This window comes from Hemibagrus wyckioides, linkage group LG10, assembly GCF_019097595.1.
Source record: "Hemibagrus wyckioides isolate EC202008001 linkage group LG10, SWU_Hwy_1.0, whole genome shotgun sequence".
Classification (NCBI taxonomy): Eukaryota; Metazoa; Chordata; class Actinopteri; order Siluriformes; family Bagridae; genus Hemibagrus; species Hemibagrus wyckioides.
The window spans coordinates 19,267,001-19,291,413 of record NC_080719.1 but is presented as its reverse complement, the minus strand read 5'-3'; the positions used below and the strand labels follow the sequence as shown (position 1 = coordinate 19,291,413).

The window sequence follows — 24,413 nt, the reverse complement described above, 5'->3', positions numbered from 1 at the left end:
ACAACAATGCTTTGTTTGAGTTTCACTGATGGGAAACACACTCGTACATATTTAGATTAGTTTTATAATTCAGAGGTTGAGTATTTAGGAGCCTGGAGCGCGTGACAGACCGGAACCCGCCCAGAACCGGTCCGAGCCCGCGGGGGAAACCTCCAGCGCCCTGCTGCCTGCCTGCCTGCCTCCGGAGGCGCTGACGTAGGGAACCCAAAAAAAAAGTTACGGAAAATTGCGAAAAAAGGGGGAAAACACCCGTGTAGCTGCAGTGAGAAGCCCTGAGCCAGGAATGAGCTCTTCTTTCTGCTCGCGAGAGACTCTTCATCCAGCTGTGTGGAAATGCGAGGACTTCGTCTAACTTTTCAGCAACTAGTTTGCGTGGAGGCTTTTGCTTTGCTTCTTGTGATCAGATACGGCCGCGCTGCTCCTGCTGCTGACACACAACATGAAGTCATGCAGCAAAGTCAACTTTCCGACCTGTACAGTAAGTCTGTTCTTCAAATCTACACCGAAATGAATGTATACGGATATTACATGTAGCGTCCGCGCCCATATTACTGATGGCTGCTGTTACATTAGTGTTTAGTCGGGCCAACTCTTTTTGCTGTGGTCTGCAAAATACATTAAACATGTCCAGCGCGTATGGCGTGGAGAAATAAAACTCGTCCACAGACAAACAAACCACATGAAACATGTGTGTACGAATCTGCAGTTTAATCCTAGATGTGATACGCTTTAATATAATGGTCAGTCTGATGGTAATGGGCGAGAATCATTAACCTGTTTTTAAATACGGCGATGTTGATCCAATCTGATAGGCTGCAGCGGGTCACGTGACCCCTACAACTCAGTTAATCCAATTCCATAGATATCATTTACCGATGACTGCTGAGGAACAGATCAGATATATTTTAATGTTAGCATGATGATATAGTGCTGAAATGACTGGAATAATGTGTGGAATGAAAGCAGTGTTTTTTTTTTGTTTGTTTGTTTGTTTTTTAGAATTAATCCTTGTATGTGTCAGATCAAATTAAGGGCAGATAAATGTGTGTGAGGATGGACACTGGACTCTGGCCTTCAGAACTGAAAAGACTCAGTGGGCTTCTGGAGATCGTCCAGCTTTTCAACTGCTTTCACTTTTTTATGTGGTCTCTGTGTCAGTGGGAGGCACGAACAGGACCTGGTGCAAGGATCTCTCTCTCTCTCTCTCTCTCTCTCTCTCTTTCCCTTCCTGTCTCTTTCTCCTTGCCTCCCCTCTCTTTGTCTGTGTCTATCTCCCCCTCTCTCTCTTCCTGTCTTTCTCTCTCTCTCTCTCTCTCTCTCTCTCACTCTCTTCTAGTTCTATTCATTCAGTCCAGTTAACTTCAAAAGAAAAGCTAATAGAGCAAAAAATGTGCTTAACAAATAAGTGCAAAGTTTGGTGTGTTTTTGCGTTTGTGTGTTTCTAAGCTTGAGATTCTCAGTACAGATCCTGTGACAGTCTGATGGATAATGAGGGACATACTTTTTACATAATGAGGGACACACACACACACACACACACACACACATACACACACACAAACACACCTTTCTCCAACTATTCTTGTAAGGACCTGATGACCTTCCATTGTTGCAGCTTACCCTTAACCTCAGTAACAAAAAAGAAAGCCTTTCCAAATGTTTTTGTTTGAAATAAATCTGAACGTTTCCTCATGGAGACATATGTCCTTCTGAAGGTTAAAACAGGTTTTGACATGTGCTGCTGTGGAGCTTATTTCCTTCCCGGAATGTGGATGATTTCATTTTTGATGAGTCACCATATACCAAGAATTCAGCACACAGTCTGGAGCGCTTTGAGAAAGTAAACATGAATCAAATGACTTTTGGATATTAGCTGCTTTGACTTGTATGAGACACTGATCTTCCCTTCACCCCCAGACACAGTCCCTGAAATACATGAATGTAAAGAATGTAATATAGTGGTCATAAGTCAATCCCAAGTATTATGCCTTTGGGCTTGTCTCAATGACCCAGACTACTGGAGAACATAATAGAAAACTCAACCAGAAACTTTCCTTTAGTCATTTGTGGTATTTTTTTCCCTTTCGGCCATGGTTCCTATTTGAAGTAGTCTCTTTGTCTTTTTGTCACTAGATGAGGTATTCAGTTACACTTTCATGTCATTGTCCAAAAAAAGGACCCTCACCATCAGATGGACTTGAGAATATTAGGTGATGTGAAATAAGATCTAGCCGCGCTGTCTTTCTGCCTGTGAGAGATATTAGCAGTCCTGCGCAATACCTGTGTCCTTCGAACGTCTATGATTCTTCACTAAGTCTCCTCTCATCATCTGACATGGGCTTGCATGTAAATGCAATCATTTTAATGAAATCCTTGTTTCATTGTGTGAATATTTCAATGTCAAGTCTAGAGGATAAACAGAGACTCTGAATGTAGTCGATTTATGCTTTATGGTGGTGGTTTCAAGTGGTTAAGGCTTAGGGTTGTTAATAGGAAGATCAGGGTTCAAGCTCCAGCATTGTCATGTTGCCATTGTTGGGCCCTTGTGCAAGGCCCTTAACCTTCCCTGCTCCAGAGGCGCTGCATCATGGCTGACCCTGTGCTCTGGGAAATGTGAAGGAAGAATTTCACTGTGCTGTAATGTATATGTGACTAATAATAAAATAAAGGCTTTGTTTTCTACTTCATATCGTAATAGCACATTAGCACAGGCACACACTGATGCTTTTCTGTTCAGGCTCCAATAAGTGGCCATCATGTGATGTTAGTGCTGCTATGTAATGCTGCTAGAACCTGCAGCCAACGGCTCTTTCCGGAAAATATTCCACCCACCTGTATTAGAAATTTCACTCATCACATCTTTTAAGTAACCATTTGCTTTATGTGTTCGTTTCATCACAGATAAAGGTGTATTCCTTCTGGAGAGCGTATCCTTGCAGCGCTGTCTCTTCGCCAACTCTTCGGGCATCTCCCTGGCCAGCTGCAATCACCCAACCGCTGGCTTGCTGTGGAAGTGGGTCTCTCGCCATCGCCTCTTCAACCTAGGCACCAGCAAGTGCCTGGGCACCAACTCTACGAACCAGCAGTCCGAAGTGGGCATGTTCGAATGCAACGTTCTCTTACAACCCTTGTGGTGGCGTTGTCATGGCAACGTGTTGTACGGAACCAGCCAGAAGAAACTGGTGGTGATGGACTCGCGGGTGATGGTAGATAGATCCAGCCTGCATGAGTGGAGGATCTACGGGGAGCTTGGAGAGGCTCCCTGTACTTACCCTTACGAAGGCAAATTGAGTTATTAACAAGTTATTATGGTGATGCAAATTGTATTAGCTTATATCTTATATCTTATGTATGTATCTCAAACAGTTTATTAATTCAGCAGAGATTCTGAGTTTGAACAGAGGACAGATACATATTAGATTTTCTTGGCCAGAAATCTGAATTTCATATATGAACATAAAAGAACCTGCTTCGGCGGCTGAACTTCATTTGACTTCAAGTGTAAATGCAAACATATATACACTCACCGGCCACTTTAATAGGCACACCTGTAGACCTGTTGATTTATACTGTACTCCAATCAGCCAATCATGTGGCAGCAGCACAATCCGTAAAATAATACAGATCCAGGTCAAGAGCTTTGGTTAATGTTCACATCGAACAGCAGAATGAGGGAAAATTGTGATCTCTTTGAATTTAACTGTGCCGTGGTTGTTGGTACCAGATGGGTAGGTTTGAGTATTTCATTGAATGGTGATCATCTGGGATTTTCACAAATAGCGCTTCTATAGAGTTTACACAGAATGGTGCGAAAAGCAAAAAACACAGATGAGGGCAGATCTGTGGGTGGAAAGGCTTTGTTGATGAGAGGTCAGACTGGTTCAAGCTGTCAAGAAGGATACAGTAACTCTTATAGTCGCTCTTTACAACTGATCTCAGCATGCACAAACACATGGAACCCTTCGGTGGATGAGTTACAACAGCAGAAGATTACAGCAGGTCCCACTTCTCTCAGACAAGGACAGGAATCTGAGGCTATCAAGGGCACACAAAAATCATTCCAAAGATTAAAGTCACAGAGATCATACTTGTTCCTAATTCTAATGTTTGACATGATTTTTTTCTCATTTTGGCTGTGTGAATATCTGTCTTCAAATGTTAATAGAAATCCACACTCTGTTGGGGAATGCCCAGGGATCGCCCTGTGCTCTGCCATTCATGTACAATGGTAAGTGGTACTGGGACTGCACCTCAGAAGGCAGAGAGGATCAGCATCTCTGGTGTGCTGCCACTAGCAGCTACGACCAGGACCAGAAGTGGGGATTCTGCCCGACTGAAGGTACACAGCTAGACACTTATTTATGGTCAGTTGGGCAACATGGATATTAGCATGACCTTAAGAGGTTGTGTATTATGTTCTATAAGGATAATTTAATGTTGTATTAAAGGCAGTGTATATAGTGTATATATTTAGTGGCTCATTTCTATAGCTATAACAGTTCATCGGTCTGCATATTTAGTATGCAATTTTCTATATATTTCTGTTAAAAAAATGAAAAACCGCCTTGATATTATTGTTATTACAATCACATTTAGTATATGTAGTGTCTAGCTTCATTTTATTTTATTTTATTTTATTTTATTTTATTTTATTTTATTTTATTTTATTTTATTTTATTGCTTTCATTATTATTATTATTATTATTATAGGCACAGTTTTGTTGGCCTTTTTTATTCATGTTTACATGACAGTCTATTTACCTTTTAATATTTGATATTTAAACAATAGAAATTTATATATCATGCAACTTTAAGTAAAAAAAAAAATTATGTGGTTTTGCGTATACATAATGTATGCACGAAAGGGTTCATTGTTCTGAAATGAAGCATCATCAGATCGTTTTTTTTACTTGGTTCATTTCCTGTGCCTTGTGTTTTGCACAGCACCTGGTTGTGGTCCGTTGTGGGAAAAGAGCGTTGAGCTGAAAGCTTGTTATCAGTTTAACTTGTACTCTCTCCTCACATGGAGCCAAGCACTCACCTCCTGTCAATCACAGGGAGCCAGTCTGCTGTCCATCACAAGCACTGCAGAGCACAACTACATCCGAGGTGCATACACCCACACACACACACACACACACGCTTCATGTTTATGAGTTAATGTATCTGAAGCCTCAGTGACTGCATCATATCTCTCCACAGAAAGACTGGCAGACATGGGTGTGATAGTCTGGACTGGGCTAAACCACTTAGCTCATGAAGGGGGGTGGCAGTGGTCAGATGGATCCCCTTTTGCTCTGCTTCAGTATACCTCAGGTTCGAGCGAGTTTTTTCTGTAAATTTCTGTAAATTTTTATTGTTTTTTTGTTGTTGAATTCTGGTTACAGTGATTTCCTTTCAAAGCAATTATTTATTTAAATAGATCCAGCTTTATTTTTATCTGACATTATGACACTTTTTTCCAGCTTGACTCTTGTTCTTTTAAAAAAGCATTGCAAATATTTTCATTTTACAACACTTTTTTTGTATTCAAGGCAAACAGCATACTTATCCATTACTCTGGCTGAATCTCAGTTGGAGTTTCATTATGAATCTCAGTAGTTAGTTCACACGTATAGAGAAGAGGAAGCCATTCGAAGTATGGAATATGTGTGCATTATTTCTGTGTATAAGTGGAAAATGGTGGATTTTACAGTGTATGGGTGACAGGTAGCATAATAAATGTTAAATCTAAGTAGAAATGAATCTCAGAGGAAAGCACTAACTGATCTATTTAACATAGATGAGGTCGAAGATGTGAATTGGTTAGTCACTGATTTATGGGAACAAGAGCAATGCATAATGGATGATGAGGATGATGTCATGCACTCCTGGCCAGAGATAGCTAAGGATTCGAACTCCCCTGAGGATTGGGTGAACATGTTTCTGTTAAATCCCTGAAAGTAATCCTAGATATTCTGTACAGTTGAAGTGTTTCTATTAAAAACATCAGTGCAGCAGTGTATCTTAAAAAAATGTTTTCCAAAATCTCTAACTGTAATTAATGTTGTAACTACTGGATGACATAAATGATTACGCACACTATAATTCACATCACCCTCCTTCCACTTTTCCTTTCGTGGCCAGACATGACGTCACTCGTGGTGAGGCAGAACCAGCAGTGTGGAGCATTTAACTCGGCTCTGGAGACAGGTCAATGGCGGAGCTTGTCCTGTAATTCTGCTTTGTCTTACGTCTGCAAGAAAACCCCCGATATCAACAGGAGAGCTGAGCCTATTGGTAACAAGAATAATTTATCTATCTATACATCCACATATCCATTCATCCAGCTGAATACGTCAGACCTATACAGATATCTATACATCCAATCAGATTCATCCATCCATCAGTTCATCCAACGAACATCATCAAATACCTCCATTCATCCATGTACTTATCCTATGTACTTATGGATAGATTCATCCATCTATCCACCCATCCACTCGTTTAAACAGACCTTCATCCACCCATATCAGATATATCTATACATCCAATCAGAATCATCCAACCATCAGTTCTTCCAACCAACTTCATCAAATACCTCCATCCATTTATCTATCTGTCCATCCATTCATTTAAACAGATCTTCATCCACCCATATCAGATATATCTATACATCCAATCAGATTCATCCAATTAATCTCATCAAATACCTCCATCCATCCATCCATCCATCCAACCATCCATCCATATATCCATTCATCTAGCTGAACACCTCAGATACATTTATACATCCAATCAGATCTATCCATCCATCTATCAGTTCATCCAGCCAACCTCATCAAATACCTCCAGTCATCTATGTATTTATCCATCCATCCATCCATCCACCCATCCATCCATCCCTCCATTCTCATCAGGTCTATTATTCTAACCATTCATTTATCCAATTATCCATGGATCAATTCATCCACATTAGAGGCATCCCCATCAAATCCATTTATCCATCAATGAATTCATCCCTTCATTTAGCCATCCATATTTTCATCCATCCATCCATCCATCCATTCATCCATCCATCTATCTGCCCATCCATTCATTTAAACAGACCTTCATCCAGCCATCTAACTATCCATCTATTTAACCATATACATTCAGAAATCCCCATCACATCCATCTAACCAGCAATCTATCCATCCGTCCATTTAGCCATCCATCCTGCCATCCATATGTATGTGAACCTTTAGTACATTTTTAGAGTGTAATTACAGGGAGCTTCTATGATTTATGGCAGTTTTTAAGGAAATTTGTAACTGTCCTTAGCATTGTCATATGTAAATTAAAATGTTTTCATTTTAATTTCAGATAACTGGCAGTACAAGAGTACGGTGTGTCCAGACGATTGGATTGGTCACAATGGCTTCTGTTATCGCTATGTGAATGAGAAGGCAAGCTGGGACAACTCTTCTAACACCTGCAAGGCTCACGGGGCACAACTGGCCAGCATCCGCTCCCTCTCTGAGCAGGAGCTACTGCTGTCCCTCCTTATTAATGGTTAGCCTTAATGTTTCCTATCCTAATTTCTATAATGAATAGAGTCATTCATAGCTGTCGTTTAGGTTTATATGGTAATAAAGCTATAAAGTTTATGTTTAACATCTGACTATATCAGTAATGAAGTAAGGGTTGCTCAAGTAAGTTCTTAATAATCTTTTAAAACTGCTGTCATTGTCTGTCTTTATTTTCTGTTCCGGTTCTAGCCTCCGACTCAAAGGCGTGGATTGGTTTACATATGGAGGCTGGTTCTCCAACTGTTGAGTGGTCAGATGGCTCATCTCTCACTCTTACATCCTGGCAACGTCAGCAGCCTTCTCCTCGCCGGGAAGAAAAACGCATGTGTGTTGCTGCAGACAGGAAGGTGAGATCCGCTGGCAAATCGGTTAATCCACATTAGATTTATACACATCAGATTTATCTATACATTTGATAATTCACACCGGATCCATTCGTTTATTTATCCATACACTACATCTGTTCATTCAGCTGTATACCCACTCATTAGATTCATCTATATATACTGTAATCCCAATCAGATCCATCTATCCATCAATCAGCATTTCTGTCCATCCATTTATCCGTTCATCCATCCATCCAGCCATCCATCCATCCATCCATTTATCATTTATTATTGATCTCTCAATCTCTCTAGCCATGCATTCATTCATCAGTGTATCCAATAATCTACACCAGATCCTACCATCTGTTTAACCATACAGTACATCTATTTATGCATTCACATTTATCCATCCATCTAGCTGTACATACACAACAGAGTCATCTATATATCCAGGAATCCCCCATCAGATCCATCCATCCATCCATCCATCCATCCACAATCCATCAAGGACTATGTATCAGATTAATCTATCCAACAGTCAGTCTAGCCATCCATCTGTCAATCTATCCATCCATCCATCCATCCATCCATATATTGAACCATCTTTTCATCAATCCATTTATTAAACCATATATCCAACCATAAATACATCCATCCATTATTCCATCCATCCAACCATTCAACCATATATTTAATTATATATTCATTCTTCCATCCATCCATCCATCCATATATTCAACCACCCATCCATCGATCCACTCATCCATATATTTGACTATATATATTCATCCATCCATCCATTCATCCCTCCATCCATATATTCAGCTGTCTATCCAACTTTCCATTATTCCTTTCATCCATCCATCCATCCATCCATCCATCCACCCATCTATTCAAACATACACTTAATTATATTTCCATCCATCCATCCATCCATCCATCCATCCAGCCAGCCAGCCAGCCATCCATAAATTGAATCATATTTTCATCAATCCATTTATTCAACCATATATCCAACCATAAATACATCCATCTATTATTCCATCCATCCATTCAACCATATATTTAACTATATATTCATTCATTCATTCATTCATTCATCCATCCATCCATCCATCCATCCATCCATCCATATATATATATATTCAACCATCCATCTATCCATTCACTCATCCATATATTTAACTATATATTCATCCATCAATCCATTTATTCAACCATATATCCAACCGTCCAGCCATCTTTCCATTATTCCATCCATCCATCCATCCATCCATCCATCCATTCATCCTTTCCAACATATATTTAACTATATATTCATTCATTCATCCATCGATCCATCCATCCATTCATCCTTTCCAACATATATTTAACTATATATTCATTCATTCATCCATCCATCCATACATCCAAATATTCAACCATCCATTCATCTTTCTATCTTTCCAGCAATCAATGTCAGACCAATTTAATGTTTAAATACAATCCATCTGACCACTTAAAGTATCTTTATTATTGAATGCCCAGGTAGACAGATCTGATGATATCATAAACTGACAACTCTGCAGCGCTGCTCAGTAATGACTAAAATGATCATTGAATCTAGTTTACTATATACTGAAATCAATAATTCTCATTTTAAAGCATCATAAAGCATCTTTATAACACACTTGACACACCGGAAGCCTGAATCCTTTCAACTGTGTAGATCTCTGAATCAAAATGAGACTTCCCTTTTTTCTCACACTTGACTATATTGTGTATGTAATATATATTGTATATTATATATTATATATATTATAATATACACACGTATATTACTCTGAAAACAGTGAGCTTGCCTTCTGTGTATTGTAGAACGGGAACTGGGAGTTTGAGGAATGCGAGAAGATGCATCCAGCAGTTTGTCATACCGTTGGCCTCGTACCCCTACACCCGGCAGGAGAATGGGACGAGGGATGCCCAGAGGTTGACAAAAAGCAGCTGTATTTTGCATTCTGCATGAGTACACACAGTTTTGTTATACACAGCAAGTAATATTTAGATTTAAACATCACTTTAAGATGTCTTTCTCGACTCTAAGGTCATTTGGAGCTCATAGGGCCAAGAAGGAGGTGCAGATATCTTTGTATCAGTAGTTTGCACTATGAATAACTCAGACCATCGCTAAAGCCCTGGCAGCACAGTATTTATAACGGTTCTTGGAATGTCTAGAGATTTCTGAATGACTACACCATCTCACAGCTCAGATTACAGCCATGTTTTCTTCATGTCCTCATGGCTTTCTCTCAGGACCTCCAGTTTCACAAAAAAAGTGCCAGGAGATGGCTTGGCTGTGAATAGATGAATGACAAATGACTATGTTCAGATATACACCCGAGAAGAGCAAAAAAATCAGAATTCACGCAATATAATTAATTATAAAAATAATTTTTATAGAGGTTTCAGTAATCCGGTAATTTCAGCAGATCTACATGTACCAGTGCATGATTGGAGTTAGTTCTAGATATATAAAGCAACTCGTCAGCTGCTTTGCACCCTGCTAATGAGACTTTTTTAACATGGACTTCCGTTGACTTCTATTACGTTGAGAGTTTTATAGTGATAATAGCAGATTATACACTGACATTTTCAAGGCACTTCTTGGGCAGCTTTTTTTCTAATTTGCTAATCACATGACCATTTGATTTGGTTAATGCCTATTTTAGTGCCTTAAACATCACTTTAAGATGTGATACCTTTCTTTCTCGACTCATTTGAAGGTCACGGGACCGAGAAAGAAAGTTATCAACGCTCAGATATCTTTGTAGTTGTAGTCCACGCTATAGATACCTCAGAACATCACCAAAACCGTAGCAGCACAATGTTCATTACGGTTCCTGGAATTTTGAGAGATTTTTGAATGACTGCATCATCGTACAGCTCAGGTTAAAGATTTTGCATGTGTGGGTGTGTGATACACTGACTTGACTTCTGGTACAGAGCGGTTAGTGCTACAGACAGTAGCGGGGTCTGGGGAAAGCAAAAGTGGAATGGGAGTCACTCCAGATCAAGGGTTAAACAGAAGAACAATAGTCTGATTGAATAGCTGACATGTGTCAGCCTGAACTTTAACTGGGCAAGGAATTAGCCTCGTGACAGAGATTGTTGGAGAATGACAAACTGACATGGGCGGCAACATGCCCTGAGACAAAAGAAGACAGTGTGTGGATCCAGACAGAAAAATGCAAAGGCTTACACATGCACAGTAGCACATACGCTGGCAGAAGTTTAATTTACATGCAGGCTTGCACATTGATCAGTGTTGTGCACACACACATACACACACACACACACACACTAAAATCATCATTTGAGGGGTATAAAAGAAAGTAAGTAAATGGTGGCAGATGGCTCCAGATCATTTCAGGCTAGTTTATGTTACACACAGTATGTTCAAGTGTGTGTGTGTGTGTGCGCACACGTGTGTGTGTGTGTGTGAGTGTGTGTGTAAGAAGAGGGTCAGTGCAATCAGGGCCAAATGAAGAGCAGTTGTGAAAACAAAGTCAGGCAGCTTGATGAGATTTGCCCTTTCCTACTGACCCCTAAATCAGAACCCAGCCTTAAAAACTGCTCAATTCTCAACAAGCTCACTCCAGATGGACACAGTCAGGGGCCATCGGAGCATGTGCATGACTAAGATTCTGAGAAAACTAACATATTTCTCACGTTTTTAAGTGTTTATTTGGGAATTCCAGTCTGTTTGTGTGCAAGCCAATAGATACTGCATGACTATTAGTACAAAGACGGTAAAAAGTTGTCGATCGGCCCTCTGTCTTTGTAATTAAAGGGATGGAAGCGGAAAGGAAACTCCTGCTACAAGATTGCCGATCACGAGCAGACTTTCGAGGACGCAGCGAAGGGATTCTACTGTAAATCCTCTCTTGTCACTATCGAGGACAGGTACAGATCCGTTCTATTATAAAACCAGTACCTGAAACAGTACACCATTTTCCAAAGCACTGCATCTTTTATCTTGACTACAGATTCGAGCAAGCATTTCTAAACAGTCTGATCAGTGCAAGGAACACTTCTGCATCCCAGTTTTACTGGACCGCTCTCCAGGACTGGAACAGGACAGGAGATTATCTGTGGTTGTTGCAGAACGGTTCCACAACACCTCTCACTTACACCAACTGGAATCGCCACCAGCCCTGTGAGTCAGCACCACTGGCACTCACTGTCATTCATCCTGATGCTCAGCTTGATGTAGTTATTGCTAAATCAGTAAAACCGAAAGAAGGAAGCTGAAACGTTGTCATGTGGAACAAGTGTAAATATGTTTTGTAGTAGTGACTGGAGGAGGCTGTGTGGCAATGACCGGAGGGCAACGTCTCGGGCACTGGGAGGTGAAGAACTGCAATTCCTTTAAAGCCTTAGCAGTGTGCGAGCAGAGCGTGAGCAGTTACCATGATGTCCTCATTCCCTTACCACATGTAGACTTCTTTGCACCCTGTAAGGACGGATGGGAGAGTAATCCCGGCCTGCAGCACTGCTACAAGGTCTGAGATGACTTCCAGTGTCAGAAAACCTGACACAAAAGGAAGTCTAAATCCTTTAAATAATTAGGAACCATAAAACAGTCCCTTCAGGATTTCCAGAGGGTTTTATTTGCGATTGTTACAGTAAAAAAAAAATGCTTCAGTTTTTGTGCTTTTTTGTGCTTACTTGTCCAAGGAAGACACATATTTAATGACTTTCACACAAGTCTTGGGCCAAATCTGCAGAAAATCTGCAGTCATTTTGAAAAATTGATTTCTGCAATCGCAAAATCCTGAAAATCCTGGAGGAACTGATATACAGTACGGTTAACTGCATAGCTTTCGTATTTCTCTCACTGTAGTTACTACGTTTTTATGCTGAAGATGAGAGCAATTCACCAGAACTCTTCTTTCCCAGAGGTTAATAACTGGAATTTGTGCCTGTTTTGTTGTCTCCATGTTGAGCAGCGAATGTCTTTGTCATGTCTCACTCCACAGTGGTGCTTAATGACCCTGTGAAAGTAAATACTCATTGATTTAAGAATTTGTAGCAAGTTTTTGTAAGTATTTCTGTTGTTATCTAGCCTACTGGAGGCAATATATTCCAATATAGTTCCAAAAAAAACCCTTTTCTACCCAAATGTTTTTATCTTCAAAGTAAATGATGATATCAAACACATTTCTGCTCTCTAAGATGCCCCATAAAATTACAATTCTGTGTAAGGTTATCCAACAGAGAGAAAAACATCTCACACTGAAAGCCAACTAAGACCTGAGGCAATGAAACAATTCATTTGTTTACACTGAAAATGTTCCATAAGATGGTGTGTGTGTGTGTGTGTGTGTGTGTGGGTGAAGTTTTCTAAAGTTAGATGTACTTTCTGGGTTTATGTTGCTGTAATTGTGTTAATATTCGGTGGCTCATCTTTGGCTTCTCAGGTCTTCCACAACGAGAAGATCTTGATGCGTCGCTCGTGGTCCGAAGCGGAGTTTTTCTGCCGTGCTCTCGGCGCAGACCTCGCCAGCTTTCACTATTACGAGGAGCAGGTGTTTGTCAAACAGCTCCTGACTAAGATGTTTGATAGGTTGGTTCACACAGTGTCACTAGACATGGAGACTGGATCTCAGTTTGTTTAGATATTGGCTTGTGATTACTTTTGAAAGGTTCGAGGAGTTCTGCTTCCTCTCACTCGCTCTATCCGTCTCGCTCTTTTTTGTTCTTCTCCTCCAGTACAGAGGGTCGTTGGTTCTGGGTTGGCTTCACTAAAAGAGATCCACAGTCTGCCGGAGCCTGGGAGTGGTCTGATGGCACGCCGGTGAGGAGAGAGAGAGAGAGAGACATCTTCCTTCTTATAATTCTTGCATTAGCTTCATATAGACATACAGAGATACATTATCTTGAATGTTATCTTGCCTTTTTCCTTAATATTTAGGTTTCTGAAATCCCAGAGGACAAAAAATGCAATTTGTGCTTGTTTTATTGTGTCCATGTTCAGCATCGAATGTCTTTCTCATGTCACACTTCACAGTGGATCTTAATGACGCATGTAGAAGCAGATACTCAGGGATTAAAGAAGTTTTTTAACAGTCTTTCTTTTTTACTCACCCTACTAGGGGAAATATATTCATAGAAATGTTAAATCACACAAATGTTTGGAGTAAATGGTGGCATCAAACCCATTTCTGCTCTCAATACCCTTAGTGCTTGTAAAATTTGGTGTTATCCTCAGTCACTAAAATTCTGTGTAGGTTATCCAACAGAGAGACTCGCTTTAGATCAGACTCGCAGCGATAAAATAATTCATTTGTTTCCAATTATTCGATTTCAAAACTCCAGTGTGAACGCTGAAGTGATGAGGTGCGTTCAAGTCTCATTCTAATGCTGGTCTTACAGGTGGTGAAATCCTTCATCGAGGACAAGAACGAGGATTTGAGCACGCACAACTGTGCAGTGTACAGCGATCTAACCAACACACTCACACCCCGACCCTGTGACGACAAACACGAATGGATCTGCAAGGTGCCCAGAGGTGGGTGTGTGTATACATGCATGTCTGTATGCTTGTCGTACAGCGTACAGTAATTGCATGAAGGGAGTTACGATCGGGGTTATGATGGGTTATGATGATTTGGGTTAGCTTGGGATGGCTTAGTGGTTAGCACATTTGTGTCACATTTCCAGGGGATTTCAACCTCCGCTCTGTGTGTGTGTGTGTGTGTTTGGGTGTGTGTGTTTTGGTTGCATTTTCTCCCCATATTTCAGGGGTTTCCTTTTAGCTACTTCAGTTTTCTCCCTGTCCTCTAAATTGTATGTGTGTGTGTGATCTGATTGTGCTCTGTGATAAATTAGCACTACCCCGCCTCATGCCCCAAGGCCCCTTGGATATAGACTCCAGATCCCTGGCAGCACTTTTTAGGAATACAACTAAGGGAAATGGATGGATGGATGGATGGATGGATGGATGGATGGATGGATGGAATTGCATGACTAACATTCCCATGTATTTGGGTTTTTTTAGGTGTGGAGTTAACAAAGCCTTATTGGTACAACAGTCGTAAGTAAACCAGTAGTGCACATGAGCTTTCCTATTCTTTAAGGGCTGACTAATGAAACCTTTATCATTAATTCATTACTGACTTTAAGATGGAACTGCACAAGGATTCATCTTTCATGACTTTTCCTTTTTTCTTTGACTTTTTGACTTTTGAACACGGTATCTATGTGTGTAGAGAACGAGCCGTGGGTCTTCTACCGTGGCGCCGAGTACTACTTGGCCAGCCAGCCGTTCCCTTGGGAGCTGGTGTTGTTCGCCTGTAAGATGATGGGAGCGGACTTGCTGTCCTTACACTCCAAAGAAGAAATGGTGTTTGTCAGAGAACGCTTGATGAAAGTAGGTAAAACAATTAAAACCCACACACACAGAATATATTTATAGAATATATTATAAGAAATATATTTCCTTTTCCATGTAAAAAGAATGAAATGAACACTCCAGACTCTCAAACGCCTCCATACACACACACTTTTTTAGCAAAATGGTACTTTTTTTTTTTTTTTTTTTTTTTACACAAAATATCCTCTAGATGGTTGATGTAAAAACACAAGGCACAAATGTGGCACACGACTACCATGAGGACTCAGCGAAAAACACATGCATCACAACCGGTATAAATAGGGAAAGTAATAATGACACATTAGGAACGGGTGTGCAGAGGTAGGGAGGGACTAAGGATGGGGCAGGGCAAACACGTGAAAACACAAAACAAACCAAAACTCATGACACAGAACACACGCTGCCGGAAAGCCCCCTAGTGTTCCACCAAGAAAATGTTCAACCGTCCTGATAAACATGGCTTTTTGCCCGGGGTTATGAAACCCTGCTCTGAAACTCTGCAGTGTTTACTCCACATCACGGTGCCAAACATGTACAGTGTAAGTGGATGTGGTGCGGAATCACATGCCGTAGTGAGGGGGAAACTGAGCAGCAGTCAACGTGTTGAAGATGTGGTTAAGGGCTAGTTACTAATCAGAGCGTTTTGAGGTCGAATCCCAGGACCACCAAGCTGTCACTGCCAAGCTGGGCCCTTAACCCTTAGTTGTATAAATGAAATAAATGTGAGTCACTCTGGATAAGGGTCTGCTAAATTCCTGAAATGTAAACTTGTCAACCACATGAGAAACAGCCGATGCAAACAGACTCAACAAGCTTATTAGGAAAGCAGGCTCTGTCATGGGAGTGGAGCTGGAGTCTCTGGTTGAGGTGTATGAGAGGAGAATGCTGGGAAACTTCTCAACACGTCACACCCCCTGCATGCAACACTGGAGTCCATCCAGAGCACATTCAGGCGTAGACCCCGAGGAAAGTCACATGATGCCACAGGAGGTCTTTCCTGCCAGTGGCCATCAAACTCTATAACTCCCCCCCTTTCAGTCGCTGACACAATCAACACTGACTGTTTCACTATGTTATTATGTACACTATCCCAATGCACAATATTTACAATATGTACATTAATATCATACCATCTGCCTATGGTCTTAATGCTCAACCATCTTTTTTCGTACATTATGTGTGTGTATATAGCATATTTTATTTATCTTGTGTAATCTGAAGCAGTCTCTGGCATAAGAATTTCCTTCGGGATTAATAAAGTTCTATCTTATGTTAGGTTAGGTTAGGTTAGGTTAGGTTATCTTATCTTATCTTATGTGATCTTATCTTAAAAAGACCAAACAAAAAATATCTCAGTACATCTTTCTGTTTTTCCCAAGGCATTCTTAAAGGCTATCTGGGATATATATATACATAAACTAGCCATTTTGCTAGTGATTATTTCCAATATGTAATATAAGAAGTTAAAGAACATAAAGCACTCAGACCTTCAGGGTGATGTAAATACAGGATGGTTTGTTTAAGCTGGAGCAGTGATGGCTGAAGAGCAGAATAAGTCTCTTACTTTGTTCTCTGTTTCTTCTCCTTCACTCTGTTTATCTTTTCCTCTATCTGTTTTAGGATGTTCACAGTATTAATGAATGGTGGATCGGTCTGTCAGCTAACAGCGCACATGAAGGCTTCAGGTGATTTTTGTGTTTGTTTGTTTTTATTTATTTAGTCAGATTTATGGAGGAAGACGTCTGGGTTTATCAGAATGTACAGTGTTTACAGTGTTTTTGATGTTAGACCCTCTTCTCTTCTCTCATCTTCTCTTCTTTTCTCTTCTCTTCTCTTCTCTTCTCTTCTCTTCTCTTCTCTTCTCTTCTCTCATCTTCTCGTCTCATCTCTTCTTTTCTCTTCTCTTCTCGTTTTATCTCTTCTCTTCTCTCATCTTCTCGTCTCATCTCTTCTCTTCTCTCATCTTCTCTTCTCTTCTCTTCTCTCATCTTCTCTTCTCTTCTCTTCTCTCATTTTCTCTTCTCTTCTCAACTCTTCTCTTTGTTCGTCTTCTCGACTCTTCTCTTCTCTGCTCTTCTCGACTCTTCTCTTCTCTTTGTTCATCTTTTCTTCTCTTTGTTTGTCTTCTCTTCTCGACTCTTCTCTCATCTTCTCTTCTCTTCTCGACTCTTCTCTTCTCTTCTCTTCTCTCATCTTCTTGTCTCATCTCTTCTTTTCTCTTCTCTTCTCGTTTTATCTCTTCTCTTCTCTCATCTTCTCGTCTCATCTCTTCTCTTCTCTCATCTTCTCTTCTCTTCTCTCATTTTCTCTTCTCTTCTCAACTCTTCTCTTTGTTCGTCTTCTCTTCTCGACTCTTCTCTTCTCTGCTCTTCTCGACTCTTCTCTTCTCTTTGTTCATCTTTTCTTCTCTTTGTTTGTCTTCTCTTCTCGACTCTTCTCTTCTCTCATCTTCTCTTCTCTTCTCGACTCTTCTCTTCTCTTTGTTCATCTTCTCTTCTCTTCTCTTCTCTTCTCGATTCTTCTCTTCTCTTCTCTTCTCTTCTCTTCTCTTCTCTTCTCTTCTCTTCTCTTCTCTTCTCTTCTCTTCTCTTCTCTACTCTTCTCTTCTCTTCTCTTCTCTTCTCTTCTCTTCTCTTCTCTTCTCTTCTCTTCTCCTCCCTTTTCAATCAGTTTTACAAACAATTTACAGAATGCATATGAAATGTGACTTAAAGACTCCAGAGGGATCTGTAGGGTGGACATGTTCATATTGAGGAGTCTGTTGTTGAGACCTGAGGGAAGAAGTTCCACCTGAGTCTCTCAGTTTTAGACTGCTGAAACACTCACTGTGTCTCTGTGTGTGTGTTCTAGTTGGACCGACGGAACAGCCTTAGATTATGAGAACTGGAAAAACGGAATGCCTTCTAGACGACCTGGACAAAACTGCATCTCTATGTCTCTGACTGGTGAGCAGCACTAAACTCTTCTCAAACACTCTCAGCGCATCTTCTCACAATCTCACTAACCACACACACTCTGCGCAGGGGCGTGGTCAACAGCTCGCTGTATGGATCTTCGCGGTTACGTTTGTAAGCGCAGGACCGTAGCGGTGGTGGAGATGCCGAGGGAGCCTCACTTTATCGGCGCCTGCCCAGAAAACTGGTTCTACTTCGGTCACAAGGTGAAACATATAGAGAGACATGGACCGAGTACTGATAGTGCTGTAATAGAGCCATGCCCAGGGCCTAGTTTAACCATTTTTACTAGTATACTGCTGACATTTTCAATCAGTATAAACAAATGAATTACTTTATCGCCACAAGTCTGACATAAAATGAGTTTGGACAGAATTTTAGTGGTTGAAGATCAGATTTTTGATTTTTGGGCATCACAGAGAGCAGAAATGAGTTTGATATCAGCATTTACTTTAAAGATACAAAACATCCTGTGACAAAAACTAACAGTTTTTGTTTTCTAGAGCTTTTCTATGACTATATAGCCACCAGTAGGCTAAATAAAAAGTCCTGAGTGTCTCCTTTCATATGAGCTCCATATTAACCACCACTGAGGATTGTGACATGACAAAGACATTCAATGGTGAAAAAAACAGGAGCAGATTCCAATTTTTAGCCTCAGAAAGAGTTAAGGGAGGCTGATTTTTCAAATAACGATATTTGAGTCACATCCATATTTGAGATGTAACATTAAGAGTGCTTAACGCAAACACTACACAAGATTAGTGAAAATTTCTCCTAATATTTCCTTAAGCTTCATCAGTTAGTGTTACTAAGCAGTTCACTTTAGGTTTTTCCACAGCAGCTGAGGTCTCTGATCTCCTTCTTTGGGTTGATTTTCCAGTGTCTGTTGCTGCATCTCCCATCCCGGCCGGAGGAGGCGAAGAGCTGGACGGATGCTCAGTCCATCTGCTCTAGCTTCCAAGGCATGCTGGTTTCCATCGGGGATGAGATCGAGCAAGGTAAAACTCTGAACCTGAAGCACAGCATCAACTCCAAAAAATGGCACCAAATCTCTTAAACGCTGTTATATTTGTTCGTTTTTGTCGAAGCTTACATCACCATGCTGCTTCACGGAAAGTCCGAGGGCGTCTGGATTGGCTTAAAGGATGCAGACACCATGAAATGGACCAACGGGAAGCCTGTGACCTACACTAACTGGTCACCTGTAGAACCGAAGCATTCTGTAGGTGGAGAGTAAGGAAATGACTTTGAGTGTGATGAATGCTTGTGGTTCGACTTTCTTGTGTGTGTCTACTGCAGGAGGAGTGGTTGAGTGACGGGGTCGAATCGCTGTGCACCGTTCTGTCCAACACTCACAACTTTCATTTTACGGGAAAGTGGTACAAGGAGAAGTGCACCAACAGTGGCTATGGCTTTGTGTGCCAAAAAGCACAAGGTGGGAACAGATGACTGTAATTTTTTTGTACTATTAGTTGATATGACTGCAAAGATGTTACATAATGAGTCAGTAACTAACTGGCTCTCTTCGCTCATCTCAGACAAAACCAAACGCCCCTCCCACTCATTCCCTGGCCCCGCCTCCCTCGAGTTCTCCGAGTACAAGAACCGGAGTTATCGTGTTATAAAGGGCAACATGAGTTGGTACAAAGCTATGAAAGCTTGTGTGGAGAAAAATGCAGAGCTTGTGAGTATCACTGACCCGTTTCATCAGGCCTACCTCACTGTACTGGTCAACCGACTGGGAGCCTCGCACTGGATCGGACTCCTGAGTCAGGACGTAAGTATGGCTGGATTTGGACATCTGTATATGTGTGTGTGTGTGTGATGACTGACTAAGTCCCCCTCCATAGGACGGTATAAATTATCGTTGGATTGATGGGAGTAATAATATGTTCACACACTGGGACCCGGTGGACGATGATGAGGACAATTTGAACGTGTTGGGAAATTGTGTGTACATGGACATCAGCGGCGGCTGGAGAAGAGCTGACTGTAACATGCCTCTTCCAGGAGCGCTGTGCTACATACCTCCACCCAGTGAGTTCCCTCTTCTCTTCTCTTCTCTTCTCTTCTCTTCTCTTCTCTTCTCTTCTCTTCTCTTCTCTTCTCTTCTCTTCTCTTCTCTTCTCTTCCATCCCCATTTATTGAATTATTAAAATGTATTAAAATTTCCAAGCAGTATCTTCTGGAACATTCCATCTTCCTCTTTTCAGAAAGTATCGCGTTCTCCTCCGAAGTGGTGTGTCCAGAAACATGGGTGAAGTTTCACGGAAGCTGCTACAATTTCGAGCCCGTTGTCTTGAGAATGCCTCTAGAGGAAGCCCGAGAACACTGCAGGAGAAAAGGTACCGCAGGCCCGGCTTGTGAAAGCGTGTTACAAGTGCGCCACCTTGTGTCTGCAGAGGGAACAGTTCCTGTGAAATTCCTCACTGCATCAGTCTTTAGCAGTCTTTAGTTCAGCTGCTGGTTTTTAATTCTGGTGATTAATTCTGTTCACAACTCTGCACTGTCTCTGTAGACAATACCTCTGACATCCTGACCATTCGAGACGAGGAAGAGAACCGCTTCTTCCTGGAGCAGATGAAAAACTTTTATGATGGCTTGGAGACCGTGTGGCTGGGAATTTATTATAACATAGACAGTAAGAAGGATATCTGTATAAACCTTTAAATTCACTTCAACTTTACTGTGGAGTTCACTGTACTCCCAAAATGCTATTATAAGGGTTTTTAGGATGCTTCTGGGTTTTAGAGAACGTTCTACACGCAACTGTTAAACTGAATGAACCCATCAGGACACAAGAATAAACCTTTTTTAACAGCATCATGGATGATGGAGCTCAAATGCTAAAAAAGACAAAAAAAAATGAAATAAAGAATAATGAAAATGTTCATTTTTTTCAGAGAATGCTTTAACCTGGCTGGACGGCTCGGCACTAGAATACACCAACTGGCGCCTCAAGGCACCGGATGTGAGCGCCATGAACGCAGACACGTGTGTGTCGATGCGGATATCAGATGCCGAGTGGCTCCTTGCCGGCTGCACAGACAGGCTTGGCTTCGTGTGCAAAACCCGTTCAGGTGCAAACACATTGCGTAGCACAAGACAGTATCTCATTTCCTCTTATTAACATAATGGCATTTTCCACATTAATAATACTGTCTTCTTTAGATCATTATAAATCAACAGAAAATCTACTTATACAGTTCATCCTTTCTTTTTTAAATAAATAGCCTTTTTAATTTTCATTTTGCTTTTTTCGAACATCAAACATCAGACAAAACGCAAGAGAAAGACACATGGAATAAACTAAAAAATAAAAAAAATTAATAATAATATTAGTAGGAGAGGAAAATGTAAAAAAGAAAGAAGAAAAGGTAAAGAAAAAAGGGGGGGTACAGTGTAAAACAATTATTCAGATCAGATTCTGTGGGACTAGCCATGTTTTATAGGTGTCCATAATTTAGATTTAGATTAAGATTAAGATTTAGATTAAGATTAGATTTAGACTCAGATGCAAAAAATGTTTTTCTGAATGTAAACAAAAGCCTCCAGCCTTCATAGTGATAATGTTTCAAGAACATGAAACATAGCACTGCTATTTTTTTTAAATATGTATATGTATAATCTTTCCATTATTGTCATGTTTTGGTCTGTGTGACTGACTCCATATTGCTTTGGTTCTTTGCTCTATGACAGACTCAGTCCAAGAGGTGGAGGTGAAGCCACTGGCAGGTAAAAAAAAATAAAGTCTCACTATCTTGCTCTTGCTCTTCTCTGCTTTGCTCTCCTTCACCACCTTTCCCTTTCCTCTTTAAAACTGCTGTATTGGTAATGTGATTATGTAAGGGAAATTTCATCAGTCATAAGTCTCAGCTGCCATCGTATCAATTTCCCTGCACTCTCTGCTGAGCTGTATTTCAGCTAAAGAAGATAGACTTCCACTGAGATAGAGTAAGGAGCTGCACAAATCGAGATGTCCAGGTTACGGAAATTCATGCTTCAGCGCATTAACCTGATATTGTCAATGCAATATTTGCTTTTATTTTATCTACAGCACTAACGTTCGGAGTCAGAGAGAACTTAACTAGTCTTTCTCTTTTCCATGTTCCAGGCTGAAGTACAATTGTGAGCTCATGTATATAGATAAAAGGCAGTTAGCATCTACTACAGTGCATTCAGCTGACTAAAATGACTGGTAGTTGTTGTAAGGAAATTGCAATGGCCGATTTGTGAGACCAATGTAACAAACAAACAATTTTTTTCCTCTTCCAGGTCTGCATCACGGGGTCGTTCCAGCCGCAGTCTTGGTGGCCATATTGTTCTTCGCGGTGATGGCTGGATTGCTGTGGTTTGTGTATAAGAGAAACACGCTGGGCTTCCGGAGACTTCCGTCACTCGGCAGCGCCTTTTACAGCTCTCAGGCCACAGACTCAGACGGGAACGTGCTCCTGACGGACCTAGAGACACACGCCGGGGATTAGCGTGTGCGAGATGTTTGGTTTGGGTGGGGTGGGGTGGGGTGGATATGCTGGGACATGTTTTTATATCCATAAGGATAGGAGTAGCTGTTGGTTTTATTTAAAAATAAAAGGCCAAAAGGGTTTTTTTTTTGGTTACTGTGGTTAAGGTTAGGTTTAGGTATAGCAATAACTAGCTGCATTAATAATTACGTCCTCTTGTGGATGGTGAGACAATCGTGTGAGTGTGTGTGTGTGTGTTTGTGCAAGAGTGACAGTGTGTATGGAAAATACTGAGAGAGAGAGAGAGAATTTCCATCAGGGATACTGAGGTCAGGACCAAACTTGAATCCTGCATCTGAACTGCATCTCTTTGGTTTATAATTTCTCGTGGCTGTGATTCACAGCAGCAGCACTATGCACACTGCAAATATTTTTAAACAGTAACATGGAAGACTAGGGAATAAAGAAGGGCAAAGTGTTGTGAGTTAAACAGTAAGCTTTTCACAGTATCAGGGAGACTCCGTGAGCACAACTATAGACTGTTAATACATACGACAGCACACAGCGTGAAATTTCTGCTGGAAAACCTTATTTATGCAGCAACTCTGACACGCGTTCACATGAAGATCATTCTCAGAGGGACGCTCCCGAAGGCCTTCTTCAGCAGGAAGTTTATTCTAGCCCAGATTAGAACAAGAAACAATGAATCGTGGTCTTTAACAGCTTTGAATCGAGCTGCAGCACACTAAAGCAGCATGTTTATTTTGGAAAGACACCATAGCTTTTTTGTTATCAGTGTTTGAACACGGTTTCTGGGAGCGTTTGAATCGTGAATCCTGTTTTTTTGGTACAAACCGTTGTAGAATTGGAAAGTTTTTTTTATTTTTTTTGTCTTTTTTAACAAGCACTTTATCTCATCTCAACTCCCCCATGCTCTGAGACTTTCCAAATCCGGCATTAATCCCTGCACCCTAAACCTGAACTCCAACTCACAAAACAGCTGTACAGTAAAGAGTCAGGCATTCCAGCCGACTAAATTCAGAATAACTGACTCATGTTATATGTGTCTTTGGAAAGATAATCTTCTGTCCCCTTGTTTATATTCTGGAAGTGAATTGTAAAAGGTCAGCTGTGCTGAGCTGGATTTAATGTGTATCCTAAAGCTGTAGTGAGTTTTGTGTTGTTTTTGATTTTAGTTTGATTTTCCACTCTTTGCTTCGGTGTGAGATCGAGGTTCCTGTGTCAAATGATGGATATGAAACTATCCACATATTTCGTGGCCTTCTCTAAAAGCCAGCCTCAAGCTTCCATTTTGTATATGCACTGCTAACGGGGTTAATTGTACTTTTTTTTTTAGCTTGACGTGATCATGTGGAATGAAAGAGCTGTACAGTATTGACTCACGGTTTACAGTTTTACTGCCATGTTTGTTTTTGTTTTCTCATGAAGTAATAAGAATAGTGTTGGACCATCTGTATGAAGGTGACCCTCCCTGTACGTTTTTTTTTTTTTTTATTATTATTATTATATGTTGAATCTCTTGTGTGAAATAGGAAGCTTGTGAGTTCCAACATACTGTTTATGTGTTTTGGTTTGGTTTTTTTGTTCAATCCACAGTCTGCTGAAATAAAGGAAATGTGCTTCATTTAACATCCGTCCTAGTTTCCTTCAAAATGTACAGTTTGTGAAGATCACAGCCAAAC

The 24,413-nt window shown here is 40.7% G+C and overlaps 1 protein-coding gene across 1 annotated transcript; it reads left to right on the top strand.

The window, feature by feature from the left end:
- Positions 1-128: 128 nt before the first annotated feature.
- Positions 129-24,360, top strand: pla2r1 (phospholipase A2 receptor 1). The gene is made up of 30 exons (XM_058400941.1): positions 129-478; positions 2,902-3,282; positions 4,166-4,339; positions 4,945-5,109; positions 5,203-5,316; positions 6,127-6,279; positions 7,345-7,533; positions 7,740-7,897; positions 9,734-9,844; positions 11,706-11,818; positions 11,902-12,071; positions 12,206-12,417; positions 13,336-13,481; positions 13,628-13,712; positions 14,291-14,426; positions 14,916-14,951; positions 15,127-15,287; positions 16,911-16,975; positions 18,141-18,235; positions 18,314-18,450; positions 19,128-19,245; positions 19,336-19,469; positions 19,547-19,682; positions 19,786-20,024; positions 20,098-20,284; positions 20,461-20,592; positions 20,766-20,888; positions 21,151-21,327; positions 21,947-21,982; positions 22,523-24,360. The coding sequence occupies exons 1-30, from the start codon at positions 334-336 to the stop codon at positions 22,729-22,731; spliced, it is 4,437 nt and encodes a 1,478-aa protein (XP_058256924.1). The 5' UTR covers positions 129-333; the 3' UTR covers positions 22,732-24,360.
- Positions 24,361-24,413: the final 53 nt, after the last annotated feature.